Source organism: Drosophila eugracilis, unplaced genomic scaffold (genome assembly GCF_018153835.1).
Source record: "Drosophila eugracilis isolate 14026-0451.02 unplaced genomic scaffold, ASM1815383v1 contig_90, whole genome shotgun sequence".
Taxonomy (NCBI): domain Eukaryota; kingdom Metazoa; phylum Arthropoda; class Insecta; order Diptera; family Drosophilidae; genus Drosophila; species Drosophila eugracilis.
In genome coordinates this window covers 850,754-874,678 of record NW_024573812.1, presented here as the reverse complement: position 1 = coordinate 874,678, position 23,925 = coordinate 850,754, and the positions used below count along the sequence as shown (strand labels likewise).

Sequence of the window (23,925 nt, the reverse complement as noted above, 5' to 3'; positions counted from 1 at the left end):
GATGGCGTGACAATAACATGGCCACGACCGCCCCTCTTAACCCAATACCCCCCACAGTTAACCCCTCGACTCACACAGATAAGCACAATAAAACGCAAAACGATACCAGATGAGATATTTTCCTGATTCTTTTTATTCTCTGTCTAAAAGTTAAGCTAAGCAAATGGTGTCATACAAACATACAACCTACCATATATTTTCCTAGAAAGAAAAACCAAAAAAAAAAGTCAAAATCATATTTACACAAAAATATAAAAAAAAAAAAAATGCAAAATGATACAAAAACAAGAGTTGTAAGTTGCGTATTTTAACGGATCTTTCTGTCTGTCTCTTGTAGTGCGTTTGAACTTTGTTTAAAAAACTGTTTAACAAGAAATCAACTAAAAAATCACAACTGATATGTATTAATTAGAATTAGAGTTGAACAAAAAAAAATGTAAAAAAAAAAAAAAATATATATACATGGAAAATTGCCGTAAAGTGCAATCAAGTTCCGTACCACACAAAAAATAACTTTTGGTTCAATAAAATTTACATCTAAAAAGGAGAATTAAATATTATATACACCTCTATATATATATATGTATTACGTAAAGGCTTTACAATGCAGACTAATATATTTACATCATATGTACGTGTGTAGTTTTGCAAACAAAAAGTAATAACAAAAATGAAACACTCGAAAATTAACCCAAAATTAATATGGCAAACAAAAAAAAAAATGACATTTTAAACTGAGAAACGTTTAACATAAATAATATTTTAAATATCAAAGGGTTTATGTGTTTTATTTTATTTAAATTTCTTAAGTTATGCATTTTCATTTATGCACTTTTTAACATGATTTATTCGGAGGTTAAACCATATAAGGGGTAAATCTCTAGTTTACAAACAGTTACTTTAATTTCTATATCTAGGCTAGAATAAAAAAAGATTTATGTTTAAAAGATTTTTTTAGCAATATATTTTTCTATATGTAATATGGGCATATTAAAAAACGAATAAAATTAAAATCACTCCCGTGTCATAGACCTTTAACTGGGTACCTCGATAAGATTTTCACCATACTAGGATACGGGCACACTGACCCGCCCACAGCTGGTCTGGTCTCACAGTCTCACCTCACAGTTGTTTTGTTGGGAAAAAAATAAACAATAATTTTAGCTGGTTGTTGTGCGCGAACCAAAAGTGGAAATTATGCGAATCTTGACAGCGAATGGGCAACGCGATGCTGGCATTGAAAGTGTAGGCGCGTCCTTTTCCGATTTTCCATCTTATCGGCATTTGTGCACCTGTGTTGGCATTTCCACCGATTTTTTCGCCTGTGGAGCTGCAATGGCGTCCAAGTTGAGAACGATCAATTTCGCTAAATAGAAAGAGCAATCAAGGATAAAGAGCGGTGTGTATAGAGAGAGGAGAGCGAAGAGCAGAGAGCGGTACGTGGGTGCAAGGCGAAAATAGCGAAAAAGAACCGTTTTACCCGTCAGAGAAGAGTTCATAAATGGCGAATAAGAGTGCGAAAATGCAATGAAAAGGGGCATACTGTGGGTTATATAAAAAATATATAATATATTTCAAGTGCCACAAAATGCAAGCGTTGCAAAAATCGAAAATAAATCAATGATATAGACGCAAAATCCAGAAATAGAAGAAGCAGCAGTAGCACAGCTGAGTGCGTGTGTGTGAGCGCTGTTTGCTTGCAAGTGTGTGTGCCTGTGTGTTGTGTGTGCAAGTGAAATCAATATTTGCAGCCAAAAAAAATAAATAGAAACTGCAATAATGTCAAAAAATCAAGTAAAGGCAACAAATTAGCACGGCCATAAGATTCGGCTACACTGAGCGAAAATCGTGCCTTTCAACGGATCTTCAGCTGCAAAGCGAAGGTAAGTCGGCCATTTTTATTGCATTCTCCTCGTGTCATTCTTTCCTTTCTGACTAATACATAATAAAAACAAGACCACAAATTGTGCTTAATTGCCTTGAACTTTATGCGGGGACTATAATATTTCATCAGTTTAAATGGAGTCTTTCGTTAGAAAATGGCGTTTTTAAGAGAAGCTTAAAACTGGAAATGCGGGACTTGTGTAAACAAAGTAGACATAATATACAGTTCGATACACTATGAAAAAGTATGTTATATTTAGAAAATAGCATAAAATAGTCTTTAGGCGGGCAATGTTTATGCAGACATATGGAAAGAAAAAAGAATAATATTTCAATTGTTTACCTACTAATGTTACTTTTTAGAAAACCTAACTTATTCACTTGTTTTTAAAAAAGCTCAGCTAAGCTTGACCTTTCTAATGCTTTTCGTCAGTGCATTTGTGCGTCCTCATGTGTTTGTAAAGTCTTCGTTGATTCTCTTTATGGTCAAAGTAAATGATTTCAATTCACGTTCCACTGCCTTTGCTTCAATATTTATTTTCTGTCTCTTTCTTTCCCTACTTTCCCCTACTCCTTCGCTCCGATGTCTCTCATAATCAGCTGTGTCATTTGTGTGTGTGTGTGTGTAACAGAGAGAGCAGACAAAGAAACGGTTAGCGTCGACTTTGCTGTATCCTTGAATTCGTCTCGTTTCGCTTTGTTTCCTATTCCTTTTTTTGCGCAGAAGAAACAGACAACAAAGGAAATCACATTAAAAACGGTTGACAGTTTGAGTTTTCCTCCTCATCCATATTGATTTAATATTTGCATTGATTTGTTTAAGTGATAGCCAAAAGCGGACTGCTTACATAAGCAATTAGCTGCTGGGATTTTGCTGCCAAGTGCGCATTATGTACATCCGCAAAATCTTGGCAGACGGGTTAAAGATGTTGCACTGTAAGCGGACTAACGGTTGTCGGCGCCCTGTCATTTCCTTCTCATTCGTTGGCGGCCATATTAAGCTTTCAGATCAAAGGCATTGTGAAATGAAGAAGAGAAATGGTGGAAGATTAGGCACCCTGTAAAATGTAAATGTAAATTTTATTAATCAGAGCTTAGATTTTATAACGCAAGAGACATTTATATTTATGTATGTTTACCCCGATTAAAATACCATTTATGATATATGTATGTATGTATCATAATCTTCTTTCTATAAAAATTTTAGTTTAAAAAAACTCATAACATTGTCATGAAAAAAAATTTGCTTTGGAAAAGATCATGGTAAAATCCCTTGAATTTCATACTACTGATTAACAAAGAAAAAATTATCCTCAAGACCCGCATTTGCGAGAATCTAAAATACAATGAATGAGTGTAGTGCATTTTTCATTCATATAGTGCAAAATTAATCATAATTTCACAATAATCTGGATATACTGCAAAGCATTCATCCTATAAAATATGATTCCCCCGGAAATAACCATGTATTTCACCACTCTGTCGGTTTTGTGTTTTTTTTTTTCAAATTAAATATGTTAGCAAATAAGCAAACTCGCCCAAGGGAAGGACAAAAGTAAAGTCCCCTGCGTGTCTGGGCGTTTTTATGGTTTTCCATGCTGTTAATGGAAGCCATAAGTGTTATATTGTAGTGCCCTGTACTCCACCTCCGCGCCACTCTCGGGTTGAACTTTCGCCGATAAGAATAAAAATACGAAAAAAAAGAAGCAAAACCTAGGAAAACTGCAGGGCTTATCTCGAAGTCACCGAAACCTCAATTCGTTGTTTGCTTTTCTGTTTTGTAACTCCTTTCAATGTTTCATTTATTGCTATTTATTATTATATATTTACGGTATGTGGTTATGCGGCAGCCTGAGATAACCCGTTCCGAAAAACGAAACTGGGACCCCTGATAAGGTCTATCTCAATATTTCCAGTTCCCTGGGGTTATTGCATTACGATTCAGGGTCGTATATCACATTAGGTCTTCAGCTGATAACCAAAGAACAGCAAGAAAGGTTGATACGCTTTAATGCTCCTTTGTTAAGTTTGCTCGCTTCTTTAAATGAATTTTAATGAACATATCCTGGTTCTCTTTCTGGGGGCGTTCATATCATCTGTATCATAAAAACACACAAAAAAATATTTGTTTTGATAGTCATGAAAAAGATATTTTACTATGACTGTGTTCAGTTCTGGAAATATTTCTTAAGATAATATTTAATAGATTAAAAAGAAGACGGTAGGGTCTAAATAAATGAAAATGATCATAAACATTATTCTTCGTAAATTACCCTTAAAAGAAAATCTTTAAAAGAAATATTGTTCAATCCAGTTTATAAATCTGTGTTAGTATTAATATATTTATATTATTGTGTTAAAAAAAAATAATATCTGTCACAAAGATTACTATTTGTCTAAATCTTTAGAGACTCGTAGAACTTGTTCTGTATTTGTATTAGATCATGTTTTAGCGGCTTATTCATACTACGCATTAAAAGCAGGGTTCAAGAAACCATAAAATATCTTAAGGATAAAAATCAAATTGCATTAAATAAAGAACATTACTCAGCAAACCTATTGTTTGAGAATTATAGAACCTGTTCCTGGATATTATAACGCTACTTTTCGCGTGATTTCTTTGCCGGACTCCTCTCTACTACGCATTATAGGTATTCTTGAAATTCGCTTGAAGAGAATCAAGAAGAGGGGGAGATGTCCAGCAAGTGAGAGTGGGAAGAAGAGCGTGCAATAGAGAGAGAGAGTGGCTAACGCTCAGTGACCCCAACTTTTCAGCCGTTGACTTTTTCCGTTCCCATTCCGTTGTTTATGTATTTGTTGTTGTTGTTGTTGCTACTGCTGCTCCTTGCCCACTTTTGCGTTTTATTTTACGTTATTTTGTTTGTCGGGTTGAATGACTTTGGGATAACAACAACAACAATAGCAACATGTGCCAGCCAGCAAAAATTAAAAAGTAACAACATTTTTTGGGGGGCAGTCTTTCTCGCACTCTCTCTCTCTCAACAATACAAAAACAAAGAGAGTAAGAGAGCGATGTAAAGGCAACGAACCCACCAAAATTTTCAACAGCTGATGGGTTTTTGGGAGGTTTTACATCAAGAGGTTTCCTTAGGGGGTGGGCATATACTACATACATATATATGTATGAAGTCGTCTCGTCTGGGAATCACAGCTCATTCCTTCGAAATTTCTGATTTTGTGTTTAGAATAAAAGCCCTTATATCCGATGAGGGTTGCTATATAGCTGAAAGAGGGGTAGAAAGTAGTCGGGAGGGGATAAACAACATTGTTTTGATTGATATTCGTGCAATGGCTTTGATGGAATTTGCATTTCTTTCAATTCGCTACTTTATCGCTTCAATCAAAGCAAACAAAATAAAATATATGGAAAAGAAATAAAACCAAAAAAATCATGTTCTATATGAAATTCTCTAAATTGCTAACAAAAGCTCTTTGTTTAGATTTTTGTGTTCTTTTTTGTTGTTTTTGCTTTGCCGATTTTACAAAAATAAACAGCATGTAGTCATCACATGATTTTGGGATTGGTAAGCAGAGTTTTCGGGGCAACAACGGGCTCTTGAGTAGTTCCCATTTTTGTAAATATTCTATATTCCAAAGATATCTAATTGCGTCATGACACGCTTCTTACTACATGGCTCAAAAATAGGAGTTTTAATACATCATTTTAATAGAAGGGATTAAACAAATAGATTACGTTGAATGCGATTTAATGGGATTTTAAAAGGGAGTTTATATCTAGGTAATAATAAGTTCTTATCTGATAATTCTTGGCAATATCAGCCATTTCAGTCTTATTTATAGTTATGTTAACAGTCCTTGATATAGCATGATGAAATTACTATATATTTTTGTTTAGTAAGTGGGTGGTATATCTGAACAAATACCAACTCCCTATCTCGACAAGGCAATTAACTATAACTAACTTCTATTGATAGCCTTCAATTATTCAGAGGGGCTTATTATTCAAAATGTCTGCCTGCTATCTGAAGTAGATTATCAAAGTGCTGGGTCATCGGCCATCTAAATAACATATACTGATATATATATATATTTTTGGAACACCTCTTCACCCTTTTTTCCAATCACCTCCCACAATCACCAACCAATATGGCCGCCACACTTGGCTTTGATGTCACAGCTGTCTGCGCTCTCAACCTTAAACTTTCTGCTTTTCCGTGGAAAGCTCATTACAGTGGCACCTCGTTTACCAGTTTTCTTCTCCTTAGTCCCAACATTCTTTTCTTCCCCTCCTGCTTTCCATGCCCACCTGACGACGAGTCAATCACAGTCACGTGTGGGCCAAATTACAAGAACAGCTGTGTTGGTGTGCCGGAAAACACGAAGGAAAAACACACGGCAGACACAAAGAGCTAAAATAATCAGAAAGTTGACAGTGCCAAGGGTTGAACAGTGGGCATTGGCTAAAAAGAACTCTAAAGTATAAATTCTTCTATATCTTGAATATATATTAAAATTCTTGGGCTAACGCCTTTCTGCGACCTCAAATCTTTATAAATTCCTTAGCTCTGCCTTTTCGCTGACGCATGCCATTCACAGCCAATATTTACTGTACCATGCACACGCGTTACATGAGCTGTGCCCCCAGCCGTTCGTTCTTGTGTAAGCGTTTCGTCTGCCTTGAGTCTATATTTGCCCGCAATCAATCCAAGGTTTTTCCAAGGGTCTCAAAAACTCGAAACTTTTCAACTGCGTTCTTTGCAATCCCGCAATTGCTGTTGCGGCAAAACGCTCTATAATTTATAAGTTATGGTAAACAAACAAACACATGTGGACTTTTCCTTAAGATTGAAACAAAGTATAAAAATGTATAATGAAATGCAGTAAAAGATTCAGCAAGTACAGTAATCACTCGTTGTATTAACCTTTAAGTTTCAATAATGAACACACATTTTTATCTCTTTTATTTAATAATTTAAATTTATTATTATTATTTTTAATCTAAATGATTAATTAATTTAAAAATAGCCTTTACTAAAAATCTTCTATAGTTTAGCTTGTTTCGTTCCAAGCAGAGCTCGCTGTAATATTGTTAGTTTGGTTTTTGTTTTCCTCTTTTGCGGGCTGCTTTGCTTTCATAAGGTTTTTAACCGTTTTATTATCAAAACAGCTGATCGACACAATTAAGTGTGTATGTGTTTGTATCTGTGTGTTGAAAACAACTGCGCATATAAAAAGCGGAAGAGAGCCGAGAAGAGCTCTAGCCCTTTATCAAGAGAGAGAGAGAGAGGAGGGAGGGAGAGCACTAAACATTTTAATTCGGGCAAAGCATCAGTAAAAGAAAAACACAATTAGCTTAAACTATTCCGCACATATTTAATCACACACTCGCACGTCTCTCGAATTCCATCTTAATTAAAATTAAGCGAAGAAAGCCAAAGCCCGACATCAATCAGTGGAATTTTTCAAGCTTTGAAACCAAGAGACCAGAAAATAAAACTTAAATAAAAGCCAACCAAAAACAGAAAAGAAAAACCAAGCCCAAGGGCTTTTGTGATCTCATCTTCATTTATGTAAAACCTTATTTCTTGTGCGTGGAAAATTTTATATTTCGTCTGAGCATGACTTTCCATAAGATATAAGGTCTATAGAGATCTACATACCTGTAACTGAAGTTCCCTTACTTCTATTTGTAGTTGCACGAGATAAATGGAAGTGGGAAAAGAAACAGTAAATATTTGCGTTGAACTTCTTATCTCGGGTTTCAGGAAAAATATAAATGGGAAATGTCTGGCTTACAGACGAGTGACGAGAAAAACCCAGAGAATCGATTGATCGATAGAGCTGCTAATCGGTCCACAACGTTTCTCCATTAATTTATGACGACACCTTTCAATCAATAGAAATGGAATTTGACAAAGTGATATAGAGTATACAAAGAAAGTGTACGTAAAACATTAGGATTTTTGGAAAACATGTTTAGATATTCTTCAAAAGCACATTTTTAATAGAGGAAGATCATTAATAGATCTTAAGTGTGACATTTTCAATGTACTATTCAAAACATCAATAAACATCATAAAACATCAAAATGCATCATTATCAAGGCAATAACTTTCGATTTCAACTTAATATACAAAATATAATACCTAAAACGCTGATAATTGAAACACCTTAAAGAAAAGACCCTACATACATATACGGACTGTTGCATTGGTAAACATTACTCAAGTTGGTTCTTTGTCTGGACTTAAGGGGGGTCCATCAGCAGTTTCTTGTTTTCCTGTTTGGCCAGGATGGCGACCGATGAGAGTCCCAGACCCCAGACCCCAGACTTCTTTAGTCTTGGTCTTCGCATTCGCATTGGTCTGGGCATTTCTTTGTCTGGCTGGCTATGTTGTTTTTTGTTGTCGCCGTGTATCCGTATATCTCTGAGTATTCGAGTATCTGAGAGTATCCTTCGGTTCCAGCAAGCAAGTTGGGTTACTCGAGTTCACTTCTTCGCTTTTTCTGCAGACGGACGCCTGACAAAGTATCTGCTGCTATAGATGTGTGCCGTCTGTGATGGTGTCTGCTGCACCTACAGTGGTTAACAGTTAAGTGAAACTTGGGAAGTGCAGCCAAGTTCGAATGCGATTTGGTTGCCAAAAGATATCTCTTTAGGAAAAACACCTTCAAGACAGTAAAGCTCTCTTAAGTCAAGTAAAGTAAAAATGTCTTAAAATATCTTTAGAATTCTTTAAAATGTTGATTATGATTTTGGTTTAAAAGGACAGGTTTCATATTAAGACAGACGTTATAAGGAACTACCTTTAATGTATAATAATTTGTATCTTTTTTCTTATTTTAAGCGTATTTTCCAAGCAGAATAGGCCAACGTGTAGCAAATCTTTCTCAAACAATATCAAGTACAAATCATATCAGCAAAACGAGAAGAGCAGTAGAATTCGAAAATATACGGGTGTGTGTGTGTGGGTTGTGCTGATAAGATTCGCATCGCAGGAGAACGCAGAGGAAATGAAAGGCAAAGATAGGCCGCGAAAGAGACAGAACGTAAAGGCGAGAGAGAAGGAAAGCAGGCAAACATAAATTCTGAATTTTGTTGCTGTTGTCTGGGTCGCTGACGATTTTTTGGGGCTTGCTATATACGGATATATAATCGCACATACTCATATAAATACATTGAAAGCGCATGCGTTGTTGTTGTTTTTTGGTGCTCTACCTCTCTTCCTCTTCTGCTTTAAGAAATCTGCCAACAAGTACCCAAGTTGTATATATATATATACTATATACATATACACGAACCAACAGCTATTTTCGTACATAAGGCAAAACAACACTCGACAACATGGCATCTCGAACATATGGAAACGGGTTCTCTATCTCTGTCTTTTCCTCGTCTTTTTTGTTGTTGTTTAATCTACATGTGCATGTTAACATGTATGCGTGTGAGTGTTTTGTGTATCTGTGAGTGGCTTTTGTTATTGAATCGCTATCGCAACAACATTTGCTCTTGCCCCACTAAAATGAAAAAGGGTTCCGCGAGATTAACCTGAATTAATGGTAAAAGGTTTCGTAATATTTAATAAGTATTTTGATTAATCAAACAGAAAATGTTAGGAGATTTGATAAATAATTGAAAAACCAAATATTATATGATAAGTATTAATATTTCTTAATCAAAATTAAAGTTCCCCTAACCGACTGTCCACTGTAATTTATAGCTGTGATTTTGTTTCTTACCTATTTACTTATCTTATCATATGTGTTTATTTATTTTTTTCGTTCACATACTTTAGTATTGGTGAGCTCCATATGATTTTTGTGTACATTTTTGGCCTGCGCAACAGCAACATGTTGCTATCGAGATAGTTAGCAACATGTTGCTATCGAGATAGTTAGCAACATGTTGCCATACACAAACAAAACTCACAAAAACTAGCCAAATGTACGACGTAGTTTTCCCCGCAACAGAGAGGGGTTTACATATATATATGTATATATCTATCTATCTAGGTATATAGTATATATAGACATGTATAGTATATACATAAACAAAGTGCTGCTGGCTGCTCAGCTGTTTTAGAAAGTTGCCGTCAGCAGCAGCGAACGGTTCGCAGCGCTTGGCTCCTCCGCTCATTTATTTCCATTCATTTCATTTCGAGACGTCGAAGCGAGCACACGCGTCACAATCCATAAAATATATACAAAAAGAAATCAAAAGAAAAAGAAGGAATTAAAATTTATTTTTTCACAGTGTGAACGCGTGTGTGTGTGTGTGAAGTGCAGAGACTCTCAAAAAGAAATACATAGGAAAGCAAAACAAAAAATTAAAGGCCAAAAAATCTAAGCAAACAAGTTTGTTTGGCTAATATTGAAACGCGTTTACCTGCGAAACTCGAACTTTAAAGAAATATATATATACACAATACATCGATATATTTTAGCGCTGTTCAAAAGCGTTGAGAATTCAAATGCAGCTAAGCGAACGCCCAAAAATATGTGGCCACTGCCATTTTTTCAGCCTCAGGACTAGAAGCCAATTAATTCAAAAAAATCAAAGGCGACAAAAATCCGCCACAGTTAATACCTAAAATTATGAACATCTAAATCAAATCAATTTCAATTAAGTGTTTTTAAATTTTAAAATTCACTTGAAAAGAAACCAAATTCATCAAAATTAGGAAGTTTTCGACAAAATTTTACAGCAAAAAACACAAAAAAAGGTTGGTGCACAAAAACCAAAATAATTGTATGGCTTTAAGTGCCAAGAGTATGTATGGTTGTGTGTGTTTGTGGCCACTCAGCTGGTTAGCTGCGCATGTGTTGGTGACGTAATGCCAAAGCACAGCCAAACTAATACTAATGCAGCGCAATTGGCAAAGCTCTAAAGCCCCCCAACCACCACTTCCATCACCCACAACCACCCACACACACAGTTGCCAATAATTGAAGATCGCTCACAGTGACAGTGGACACTCCCTAAAATCAATTTTAAAAGTGTACTTGCAAATTTTTAAGTTTAAATTTGTGCAAAATCAATCAGTTTTTAATAAATTGAAATCAGTTTTTTAACGTTTAAATTGTTATGTAATGTTAAAAAAATATATAATTTTTTCAATTGTTTTGTAATATTAAATAAATTTATAATATTTCGACATCTCAAACCTTTTTTCGTGAATTCTAATCACGTAATGCAAAATTTTACTTATAGAAGCTGTACTGTAGTTGGACACTTGTGTAGGTGAAGCACTTTGGGAGACTTTGTGACGCCCCCTTCGATGTTATTTGACACAAACACACACACCCTCACATACAAAGCAACACACATAATTTACTGAAAAGGCAATTCAAATCATGCTCTCTGGCCCCTTCACACTCCTCCCTCCGCACACCTATCTGTATCTCTATCTTTCCACTCCCTCAAATGTTGTTTTTGTATGTTGTGAAGTCAGGAAAACTACTCGAGTTTTTTTTCTCTCTTTTTTAATATAATTGACACACATTTTCTAATTGTGGCGTCGTTGCATTTGCTGTGTGTCAACACTTTTGTTGCTGCTTTGCATGGGGGCATTTATCATGTATCGGCAGGTCTGCTTTCGAACTTCTTTATTCGTTTCTCGCTTTTGTAACCTGTTTGACTCAATCAGCTGTTAGAAGATAAAAGAAAAAATATAATAGGCAATAATCATGTAATAAAGAAAAATAGCAACAAAATCTGTAAGAATAAAATGCGCAATACTTGAAACCTCCCACGTGTCCGGGTTGTTAGATCAAATCTTTAAGAAAGTGGGGAGGGAGAATTATGCGATGTATAAATGGATACATTGTGAATGAACTATGGGAAGGAAATTATTGTAAAAATAATAAAATTATCGTTATTTCCTATTCATATTATTTAATATTTTAATGATTTAAGCTTACAATAAGTGTATAACACCTAAGTATTTCTGAAATAATTTACCATATCGAGTGGTCACTTTAAATTCACATAAAGTGAAGGTCACTTTAACTGCAATTTAAAGAATTTAGCAAGAACAATTAAATGACAAACTTTCACTATCTCTGAACCTGCTTTTTATATAAGTGAAAGTACTTTGCCTTTTGGTTTCTTTCATTTTTGGCAGATAAGCAAAACAAAAAACGAAAATAGCAAAGCCGAAATAAAGCCAAAATAAATAGCAACAGCTGTTCTTGATGAAATTTTTGAACTTTGGTTAAAGTTTTTTCTGTGGTTTTTACACGTACAATGTACACTTGGTCAATTTATATCAATTCAGATAAGGCAAAAAAGAAATACAGAAATATAAATGAAATGTAACGAACTCGGACCCACAGACACACACACACACACTTGCATACATTTGTCATAGTAATTTTATACGTGCGCAGTTGGAAATGTAAATGAAAGAGGGAGAGGGCAATACAAGGGTAGGGGGCGGCGGCAGAAAGAGAAACAGAATAAAGAATTGGAGTTGGAAAAGTATCAAGTGAAAAAGTGTGTGGGGAGCAAAAAAGAGAGGGGTTAAAGGAAGGCATTAACACGTCTTGCGGTCATTTGCTTTTCAAGAGAAGAAGTGCGTATTTTTTTGTTGATTTTTTGCTCTCAATTTGCAAGAAATATTTTGGCTAAAAATAAAAACGTGCTCGTCCTGTTCTGGCTCCCTCATGTTCTCTCTCTCCCTATTTCTCTTTCGACCACTCCAGTTGCTGGCCCCAAAACTCCACACAAGTGCGAGTGAGATGCGCTCACGTGCTCTCACATTACAAAAGCACACACACACTCACATACTTGCTCACCCACTCACACACACGTGGAGGAAGAAGAGCACCATAACTGGACTGCGTTTGTTTACATTTTTGCTTTGCCTTTTTTGTTTTTGCTCGCTTTGATTTTGCCTCTGTTTTATTTTGTTTTTGCTTTTTTTTTATTTACTGCGCACATGTGAGCATCAGCAGGGCAATGTGGGTGAAAGAAAGATAGAGAGAGAGGTAGACAAGGGGTGAGCAAAAAATACCTCAACTTTATTTGTTGTGTAAGAGAATCAGGGTGTCTCACGCTCTGTAAAATGATAAAAAAAAAAAACTGTAATTACGCTTTAATTTGTTACATTTCCTGATCAATTACATATTAATTCACTGCAAAGAATTCAACCATTTCTAATCACTGCTTTTCGATTTATCTTTTCTTTTTAGCAAAAAGCAAAAAATAATGGAATTTTAACAAAGTTTTGAAAGGTAAGTGAAGGGGGATTTTATAAAGGAAAACCTTGACTGGTTTGATATGATATCTCTAATACGCGGTGATGTTTCGTGTGTGAAAAAATAGTTGAGTAATTGTAGGCACTGTAATTGTGTGAAATAAATTGAATTATATATAAATGAATATCTGATATTTTCAATATAATTATAATATTATTAAAGACTTAAATTATTAGAATTTAAAGTAAAAAAAAAAGTAAAAACTCAAAGTTTTCTAAAGTTTACATACCGTATCAAGGAATTCCCTATCGGATGACCATGCTGATAACTCAAGTCACCCTACAATATGTTCTTTGTTCCGTAAGAGAGAACTAGAGATAAATAGAGAGGAGGAGGATGGGTGATAAACAGGGGTGGCTTCATGTAACCCATTGAAGGTGCGGCCCCCTAGAAAACACACAGAAAATACAAAAAAAAAAAAAACCAAAGCTCGCTCAGCTGTGAAGGTTTATGATTGGGAGGGTCACCACCACATGAGCATTCGAACACGCACACAGGCACAGAATGGGCTTTTGTAAGGTCGACAGCGAGGTCAATCAGTGTTTGGAAAAGCGATTGTCTTGCAGTCTTCCTGGGAAATGAAAATTTAATAAGAATCGTAGGATGATTCTATGAAAATCGAACGGGAATTACATATTAGGTTGGTTAGGGTGAATTACATGAATTAAAAGGGTTTCCTTAGAAATAATTTCAATTCAAATTTATTAGAGGTTAAGCTATTCCTAGATTATATTTTTTCTATGGTATTCACTTTTTAAGTTAGAATGAAATGTATATAACATTATAAAGCATGTTATTTTCACTTAAATCTTTAGGACTTTCTTTGAACATTTTTCTGTAAGATCTTTCAATATTTCCACTCCATCTCAGAAATCTCGTTACGACTTCCGTTTGAGATGACACATCCTCCACTTAACGAACTTAACTTCTGCAGCTAACGAGAATATGAGTATAATTAAACTTTATGGTGACGCATTCGACGGCATGACTAAAGTGAAACACAACCGTATAAGATGATGTTAAAAGCAAATAAAAGACGTTTTCTTTGTTTGTGGCTTTCGTTGCACTCACGTGTTAACTTGGCTTTTGTTTTTTTCTTCTTTTTTTTTTTGATTTCATAACGCCGAAAAGGGGGACGCAGAAAAGGAAACCCCAAAAACAAACGAAAGGCAAACGGAACTTGTTTTTTTTTTTTAATTTGAAAAGTTGCAACATAACAATTTTCCACTCGTGGTCGTTGTTTTTCTCTTTCTTATCTGCTTTGAACTGGTATTATTTTTTTGGTTTTTTGTTTTTGTTTTTGATGCAGCGCCACTGGCGGGGGTTTTCGTTACATGCCTTTCACTCCGCCTGGTGGCGCGCCTTCAAAATTTTGTTATTCCAATATTCGAATTTAATACCCTTCATAGAGTGATCTTTATAGGGTATAACTATTTGTGTGTATTTTTCTTTTTCTTTAAGATGATTTGGTGAAAAATTGTTTGGAATCGATTTTAGAAATCGTATATAAATGGTGTTTTATTAGAAAGTTTGAGGATAACTTTGTATAACTAGGTTCCTCTTAGACATATCAAAAAGAAACGTTAGAAACAAAATTCTCAATTAGATTTCCTTATATTTAATGTTTTCTACCAAAATAGGGTACAAAAACCTAAGTTTCCATTTTTATTTCCCGTTCCCTAATTTGTTTTCCTTCTTGTGCCATTCGCCTCGCCTGCATTTTCCGCTTGGTAATCAAATTTTGTAATGTGCGTCAAAAAAAAGAGAGAAAAAAACACGTAATAATAAATGAGAAAAACTCAAATGAAACGAAAATGTGCAATAAATAAATAATTCAAGCAAGACAATCTACGAACACAAATGCAGCAGCGCGCGCGTTGCAAAATCAAAAAGCATGCCAAGGACGGTGGCCGAGCTAAATGAAATTAGTCCAACAATGCGCCCCCTGACCACCCCCTTTTCCGCCCAACACTCCTCTGCCCCACTCTTTTTCAACCTGCTCTCGATCGCTTTGCCAAGAAAATGCAGAAAATAATCAACAAAGTGTGCCAATCAAGGAGGAAAAAGGTGGAAAAAACAACCATATGACAAACGTTTTTTTTTCCGATCAACTTAATGGTTTTTTGTTTAATTCGCTGCCAATTACTTTTGCATCTGTTTTTACCTTAAAAAGCAATTATTTTAGTGAGAATTCATGATTTCCTAGTGCGAGGAATTGCAAGGCTATCTCTACAGAATAATAGCAATTGGCTGAAGCTTTAGCTTCGTTAGCTTGCCAAGAAAAATAATCCGCTTTTATAGACAATAAGATACTCAAATACAATTTTTGATTATTAGAGAACGATAAAGTTGGCATAAATATTAAAAATATGAAGTACAAATATTTTTCTTCGATTTTATAAGGCAAAGAAGTTAGAAATAGTATTAAGAACAATTCCAAAATATCCAGAATTTATTGTTATTTATTCACTTTACTTTAATTTTATAGATGTTTTAATCGATTATGTAATTTAAATTGACTAAAAAAAAACACACAATGACGTCTTTTGGGACGACTAAAAATATTTATCAGACAAGTAAAATTTTCCCGATGTGTCCCATGCGATTTTCCACGTTTGTCATTTCCTGACATTTCCTTGAAATCGTAGCGCGTCTCTCCTCCAACTGCGTCATCGAGTAAATTTTCAATTTTCAGTTGAAAAGCGAATTTTCCGCCGTTTTCCTTCCGTCTGCGTTGAGAGATGCAAACGATAATGGACAAGCTGTAAAGCAGGGGTGGGAAATAAAAAAGAACAAGAATTGGCAATAATGTAATAGAATTATTAATGAAATATGGACGGTTGTTCCGTTCGCTTGTCCCCATTTTCATACGGGTTTTCGCGTCCGTATGTATTTGCCTATTGTGGGCCAAGAGTATTTCATATACATACATATATATCAGCATGTTTATATATGCGAATATGCCATAAACAAAACTCAACACATACAAACGCACAGCAAACATTGTAAAGCAATACAAAAATCAGATGTTTTCTAATACAAACACTCAGAGAGGGAGAGAGGGCAAAAGCTTTTTGCTCTCCCGCTCTCATTTTTTTGTCTTATATATCTGTGTCTGTCTCGCGCGCTACTTATATATTGTGTATGCAGGTCAAGAAGAAACGCAAAAGCAAAAGCAAAAGTAAAGACAAACATGTTTACCCAAGAGAGCGCGCGCTCTCCCTCTCTTTCGTTAGCAACATGTTGCACGCGTCTCGCTGCACATGTTTGCTTCTTAATTTGGTTTTGGTTTTCAATTCGCAGCCCGCGATTTCGCTGTTGTCAAGCAGAGTTTTAGCATACAAAAAAAATGTATACAAAAAAAGCTTACAAATGCAAAAATATAATTGCAACAGACTTTTTTACTCTTTCTTAAGATTTATTAAAAGTTGCAATAATAATTATATTTTTTTAATTTTATAAACAAAGTACTCTAGTTTATTTTTTTATGTTTATAGGTCATTTTGTTTTAACATTAAATATTAAAAATATAATTTAAAATTTTATATTTAAATTTTCATTAATTATTAATGATAAATAGTAAAATGTATATTTTAACTAATAATTTTATAGGACTCTTAAAATTACTATTTTAATGTTTATTTAAATGACAAACGATTAGAAAAGATTATTATAATATTAAATCCTAATAAAAACCATAAATTAATAACCTAATTTATAGATAAATAATTATACAAAATGAGATAGAGCATCCCCAAAGAGGTTGCCACAGAACGACCTTCAAAGTTTCGCACAGATTCTCACCCATACGAATGCAATGCTTTTGCAAAGCTTGGCTCAATGACGTCACATCGTTAGCAACATGTTGTTGCTGAGCTGACGACCTGTGCGAATTTTCAAGTGGTGCGGTGAGCAGCAGGGAGGTGGTGGGTGGGTGGATGGTTGCTTGATGCATTGTGCATTGCCAAACGGCTGACATGTTGCTCCTAACTGGGTCTCCGGTTAAGTAACGACCTGGTTTCCAGCTCTGCTCTTTTTTCCCCTCTACTTCTCACTTATTAGTTAGCATGTATATGTGCACTTAGTTAAGTGCAGTACATATGTATGTATCTATGTACATAATGATTTCAGGTTAAAACGGGGCCGTGTCAGTGTGTCGCATTTAAACAATTGGCCAAGAGAATTATACTGGCGGCTAGCCTTTTGTTGCTTCCGCATCGGAAGGATAAAAAAAGAGTAACACTAAAGTAAACCATGTCACTAGTACATAATATAAAAAGTACATAGTGGCTGGACCTTGGGGATTCGATTCAAGTTGAGGGTGCTTCTTTCCTCAGTCGACCTTCAGCAATTGCAGTGGGTGACGGCCAGTGGGTGGGTTGGAATCTACACCAACTGCAGCATCTGTTGCTAGGCTTATTTATAGAGCAGCAGCCTTGTGGGTTACGAAATAGAGTCAAGGATGTATGTCATACATAAGTCTGCCAGCCTAGTTTCGGGCCAAATTTAAGCTGACTTTGGCTTTAGGTTACTTAACTATCAGTGGCTACGAGTGAAACTAGATTTTCCCACGAGAATCAGTTAGATAACTTAAAATTATGTAATATCACTCTTAAATTAACACTTTTTGATATAATTAGGGCCAGTTTTTCGGCTTCATGGCTAACTTAAAAGTAGATTTTAAAATGAGAAAATGAATAGAATTTCGTACTCTAAGATCTACTTTTACCTATTTATTTATTTTTCTATATTTAACCATTTAAATTTCTTAATAAAATATCTTTCCTTTATTTTTCCAGTGTACTTCTGGTGCAAGAAGCAGCAGCAGCAGCAATAGCTACAGGAATCGGAACCGGAACAAGCTTTAGATCCAACGGACGACAGGCAACCAACCGACTATGATACCCACCAGCGTGACCAATTCGCCACCGCCAGCGGGATTGGGCCAAAATGGAGCATCTGCATCCTTGGGCTCGGCAACGGCGGCGGGTGGAGGAGGAATGTTGTCCGGTTTGGGAATGATAGGAATCATTGGTAGCGTGTCAACGGGAGCAGGTGCAGTTGCTCAGAACAACTATAGCTCGGTTGTGCTGGGCTTGGCCTCGCTAATCCTCGAGGGCAGGCCCATTGCCGACGATGAGTATCAGCAACCGCAGGTGGGAATTGTCGCAGGAGGATCCAGTGGTGTTTCAGCGGGAGGACGCCTTTCGCCGCGACCCTCCACCTCCAGAGCAGCTATTAACATCACAACGAATCCCTATGGTACCATGGGAGGATCGGAAAATAGAGCAGGCAATGGAAGTGGATCGGCCGGATCACCCAGTAGTAGTAGTTCGCTAACCCACCAGCGCTGGACGCAGAAACTCTGCCAACTGCGTCAGATTTCACCCGCTGCCCAGGCGATGAGTGCTGAACCGGAGTTGGTTTCTTTGGCCATCAATGATCTCAACAAGGATCACGGCGACTACGAGATTGTACGACGGGTTATGCTCAATCGAGCTGGTGGAATGGCTTTGGCTAGCAGTGCCAGTAGTGGTGGTCCGGGCGGTGGTGGTGGTGGTACCAACAACTCCAGTGCCGCCAGTTCACCGGGTTCCAATTCATCGGATAACATCCTTCACTCACTGCAATCGCTGGCCACAACCTGTTTGAGAGGTGGACCCGCCTTGGCGCCACCACCTGTGGAGCCACGACCCCTGAGCTTGTCCTTCTTCTGGTCAGGATCAGGTGGTTCTGGTGGTAGAGGATTGGGATTAGGAGCAGCAGCAGCAGCAAGCATCAGTAACACACCAACAACAACGGTAACTGCCACTGCCAGCAGCGGAGCAAGTAGCTCCGCATCGCGGCCCAAACATGGGCCGCACTGTGATCAGTTCCTCAGGAAGATGGGTCTGGCCAAGGGCGAGATGCCATCGGAGGCTGAGGAGCACATCTGTGATATGTCCTACGTGAATATGACCGTACGTTTTCGGATAACTAAAAGATTTTCTTTCAATTTTTCACTTCTTAAATCCTATTTTTCCAGTGCAATCGTTGGCGGGCGTACTGCATGAAAATGGAGGCCATCTTGGCCAGACGTGAACCCGTATGCATCGAGGTTTACCTGGGTCCCGTGAGCCATAAACTTTTGCTAGAGCAGTGGATCATTACCGGCAAGGAGAAGTGAGTCTTCAAACCATTAAAACCAACAAAGATCTAAAGTAATCTTCCTCTTATAGAGTTCCGCCGCCTACAATGACGTTGCCTTCACTGTGCAGCGCCATTCGGAGTCAGTTGTACTTCTCGCAGATCGTGGCCTGGTGTGATCTCCTTCGCAAATGTGATCCTTCGGTGTACGACAGTGGTCGTGTAATCTTCTCCAGCTGCGGAAATAATGCCGGAGATTTGGCCACCACATATACACAGTGTGGTGGCCAAAAGAGACCACGTCTTAACATCTTCTACAGGATCAAACAGCACACCACCAATAGCAGTGGACTACACCAGGAGGATGGCTTCAGTGCCAAGGCCAATGTGCACAATTTTCCCAACGTCAATGTCTCGGAGAGCTATAGCATCTCGGTGAGCGTGCGTAGTTTGCCCAGGATAAATGGTGGGCTGCCGCATGTTGAGCCAATGCCACCTAGTCCAGCTCCGCGCTCTAGCTTAAGATCCTGCGGAGGAGGAGATCCGGTCTGCACGCCCACTGGTGGCGGTGGTCTTCATGCCGCCACACCGACAGGTCTGGGTGCCCGGATAAGTGCACTAACCCCAACGACAACGGCCAGCGGCTCCAACTGTGATAATGGAAAACCAGGAATGGGACAGGTATTGGATGAACTCGACGGGGATACAAGTTTGAGTCACCGGGAAAGACAGCTACAGAAGTATCGCAAGCGAATGCAGCGAAGGGACAAGAAAAGGGAGAGGAAATCAACACCGGAACGGGAAAATAATCCACAACAACAAACCGAGGAACCCATGGAGGAGGGCGAAGAGTCGCAGTCGCAATCTCAGACGCTTTCAGAAACGCCATCCCTATCCTTGACTATGCAGCAACCAAGGCGCATCGCCATGATCTCCACGGGCACGCAGACTTCTCTAAGCAGCTGCCAGCAATGTGGCAGTGAGAAGACTCTACTTTGCCTCAGCTGCACAGGAGGAGGAGGAGCACCTTGTGGATCAAGAGGAGCAGCCAATGGTACATCTGCAAATGGTGTAGGAAAAGGAGCTGATGATGCAGATGATAGCGATACGACAGCCTCTGAAATGGAGGATACCTCTACTTGCAGCCTCAGTAGCAGCGATCTCATCGTGGGCACACCCCGCAACAAGGCGGAGCTCCTACTTCAGGCCATCCAGCGAACGCCAAAGAACCGGAATCGAAAGCCCCATCAGTCGGTGGATCAGGCTCCTCTTGGAACCTCCTGCCGCAACTCAGATCTCAATGGAGGGCAGAACAATAATCTGGTGAAAGCCGCCACGCCAGCCAGCAGTGGCTGTCAGGTGTGCAAACGCCAGAAGACTCAACACAACTTTGCAAATGGAAAGGTCCATCAACCCACCAATGGAGAGCACACGAGCAATGGTTTTGGTGGCATGCATCTGGAGTCGGAGAAACAAACTGAAGTTCAGGTAGGTTTCTGATACCATTCCCAAGATTATCTTAAGCTAAACAAGTTTCTTTTGTAGATTCCCTCAACCAAGCTGACTCCCAACATTGAACGCTGTTCCCTCAATCCCACAGAGCGCTGCAAGACTCCACCACCCGTAGTGGCAGACCACATAGTGGTGCAGTTCAAGACGCCGCTGAGCCAAGTGCCGGCAAAGCATCAACCAGATGCGATGGTGCCACTGCAGCAGCAACAACATTTGGGCAAATCCTCACCAAAGCCAAGTCAGCTAAGATTAAATTGTGGATCAAGTTTGTTGGCGAGTGAAACACCGCCACCCATTGTTTCGCCTCAAATGCGAAAAGCCCTGCCCAAGGTCAACCTGACGACGATCTTCTGCAGTTCGGCTCCCATTGCCATTGGCTGTCCCGCCTTTAGTTTCGATCCAGCTGCCTTGAGCCACGCCCATTCACAGCTGCTGGCACCGGATGCAAGTGCCACGCCGCCAGTGCAGAAATCCTTTTCTGCTCCCACATTGCCACATGCAGCTTCTTTGTCCGTGTCGCCAAGGTTTGCCAAACAAGCTTTGGCTGCCCATAAAAGGCGTTCCCGCCATTTGAGCGATCGCAGCGATCGTAGTTCTTTGGGTTCCGATGAGCAATTGTCGGATGAGGATTTGGAATCTGGTCTGTGCAGTCCAGCTGGTGGTTCGCCCTTAAAATGTCGCGCCAGATTGGCTGCTCATTTTGGTGGACGTCCTTTGCTGGGAAACCTAGAGGAATCTCTGCTACAAAGAAGACTTATGCCTAAGATCGAGGTGTCGGGCTTCAAGCTGCAGTTGGGTGCCTCCGGAGGATTCTGTCCCACCCAGCTGACCATCCCAGCGATGTCCTACTTTTACGAACTGCATGGCGAGACGCTGAGCACTCCTTATTTGGTGAGTTTGATGACAAATTTCAGGAGGAAACGAAAAAATAACAAGAAAAATATCTTTTTCCAGTGCGAGATTCGTCTGCCGCGCAAGGGTTATTCGGTTCCAAGGACGGGCACGGTGCAGGCCACACTATTGAATCCCATGGGCACTGTGGTTAGGATGTTTGTGATACCTTATGACATGCGGGACATGCCCCCGTTGCATCGCACTTTCATTCGTCAGCGTATTTTGGCTGAGGAACTTAGCCAGGAGCAGGATGCTGGACCTAGGATGCCCAGGAGTCCAACAGTGACTAGCACTACTAGCAAATTGGGACATTTTATAAGCGCCGAGCAAATGAAACGGCTGCGATACTCCATACATCTAAGGTACGTTAAGAGATTGTAAGCGATGAGGCAGCATGGTGGAAAGCTCCTTCGCTTATAACGAGTTTTTTAGATACTTTCCAAAGATATTCCTCAGAACTAACCTAATCTTTCTAATTCCTAGGTTCCAGACATCTCGCTCCGGACGATTGTGCCTGCATACGGACATCCGCCTGCTGATCTCACGCCGCACCGATTGCGATACGGCGGCGGCACATGCTAAGGGCGTCTTGGAGGCACCCAATGAGCTGGTGACGGACACCATGATGCCAGCTGAACCGCGCTACAGTGCGCGACAGGAGAGCGCTGGCAGGATTTAGTAGCTACTGCGAGCCCTGGGCGGCACCTTTGAGCTGCTCTGCCGTCTGTGCAAGCAGCTCCAAGACAAATGGCAGCAGCGGGAGACAAGGGATCTCTGGCAGTGGCCCAGATATCAATTGTAGAAACAGAAAGAGCAGGAGAAGGATGAGGAGCAGGAAGAGGCGGAGGCGGAGGGCAGGAGGCGAAAGAAACTCCTAGGCGTGTGTGTGACAACCAACCAACTGCTTTACTAGTTAACGTTTAAGTTTAGTTTCTTTTTAAATTCTTCTTTTTTTTTGGTATTCAACCTCTTGGGAGGTTCTATTCGTTTAGTTTTGAATTTTGAAATACTTGGAAAATGTGTTTGAAAACATTGCGAAAGTAAAAAATGTTGAAATATGAAAGCAATCGAATTAGTCAGTCAAAAGAGCGAAGCAAAATCAATCCGTATCTGTATCTGTAACTGCAATTGTATCTCAACTATCTGTATCTTTTTGGGGTCCACATTCAAGAAAAGCGAAAGCGGAGCAATTAGCAATACTAAATAAAAACAAGGGAGAAAACTAACGTATATAGAAAGGGCATGCATGCAGATATCACATACAATATATATATATATATTTGAATATATATTTATGTACCATAATGTATAACCGTCGAGTAGCGTCAGCAATTTTAAAAGGCAATTTGTGAAGGAGTTAGCGATTTGCAGTAGGTTTTTTGGGGCAAGCAGTGGATAATGGTTGATGTGCGCTCATATCGATCGTTGTTGTTAGTGTGTAGTGAGTTTTTAATGATCAAAAAATTTTAAAAAGAACTAAAGTTTATGTTGAATGCAAGTTTGAGATGAATTTAACTATCTAATTTCGATTTGAATTTCGGTTATGAGAGTGTCTATTAAGCGTGCCTGTGATACGATATGAGCTGCATGTGGGGTGTACTTCTAATAGAGTTTTATTTTAGTTAAATACAATTGATTGATCGTTTTTCTTTCCTCGTTTTTACAAACTATAATAGTTTCCCTGTTTTGTTTTTTTCATATGCAATAAGTGCTTGGAGAGATACTTTTGCACACGCCATGCAATATTGAACAAATACTTCAAGCACATTATGCTGTACTTCAATAATACCGAGAGATAAACTATTACGGATCTAGATGTGTTGAATTTCTAACCAAAATTCTTATTTTCCAATTGATACCTGACTATAAACTATTGTATAACAAAAAGTACTACACACAGCTATTAACAAATTTTCAATCTAGGTGGTATGAAAAGAAAAACAACAAATAAAAACCTTAAATTTAGAAATGAAAAGGAGGAAAACTCGAAAAAAAAGAAAAGAAAATGAAAACCAAGCGAAACAATAAAGAAATGTCGATGGGGATATGGATTAAACCCATCGATCGAGAATCATACAATTTACTTTGTTCAATTTGTTTTAAGTAGAGAGCTTAATGTGCGCTGTCAATAGCAATTATATGTGTAACAATAACACCAATATACAATACAATGATTCAATAAAGGTAAAAGGTGTTTTTTATTTCAAATATAGGGTAGGAGGAGGTTGTTTGGGCAAGAAAATTATCTTTTTTTCAAAAATTATAAAG

At 38.3% G+C, this 23,925-nt stretch overlaps 1 protein-coding gene across 2 annotated transcripts; it reads left to right on the top strand.

Moving 5' to 3' along the window:
- Positions 1 to 1,104: 1,104 nt before the first annotated feature.
- On the top strand, positions 1,105 to 23,847 carry LOC108106332. Of its 2 annotated transcripts, none has more exons than XM_017213305.2 (8): positions 1,105 to 1,883; positions 13,060 to 13,101; positions 17,925 to 19,085; positions 19,151 to 19,287; positions 19,344 to 20,739; positions 20,797 to 21,654; positions 21,718 to 22,019; positions 22,141 to 23,847. In XM_017213305.2, exons 3-8 carry the CDS (start codon positions 18,024 to 18,026, stop codon positions 22,334 to 22,336), a joined length of 3,951 nt encoding a protein of 1,316 aa, XP_017068794.1. In that variant the 5' UTR covers positions 1,105 to 1,883; positions 13,060 to 13,101; positions 17,925 to 18,023; the 3' UTR covers positions 22,337 to 23,847. The 2 variants fall into 2 exon arrangements, with proteins under 2 accessions (XP_017068794.1, XP_017068793.1); XM_017213304.2 differs by lacking the exon at positions 1,105 to 1,883 and adding an exon at positions 9,951 to 10,589.
- Positions 23,848 to 23,925: the final 78 nt, after the last annotated feature.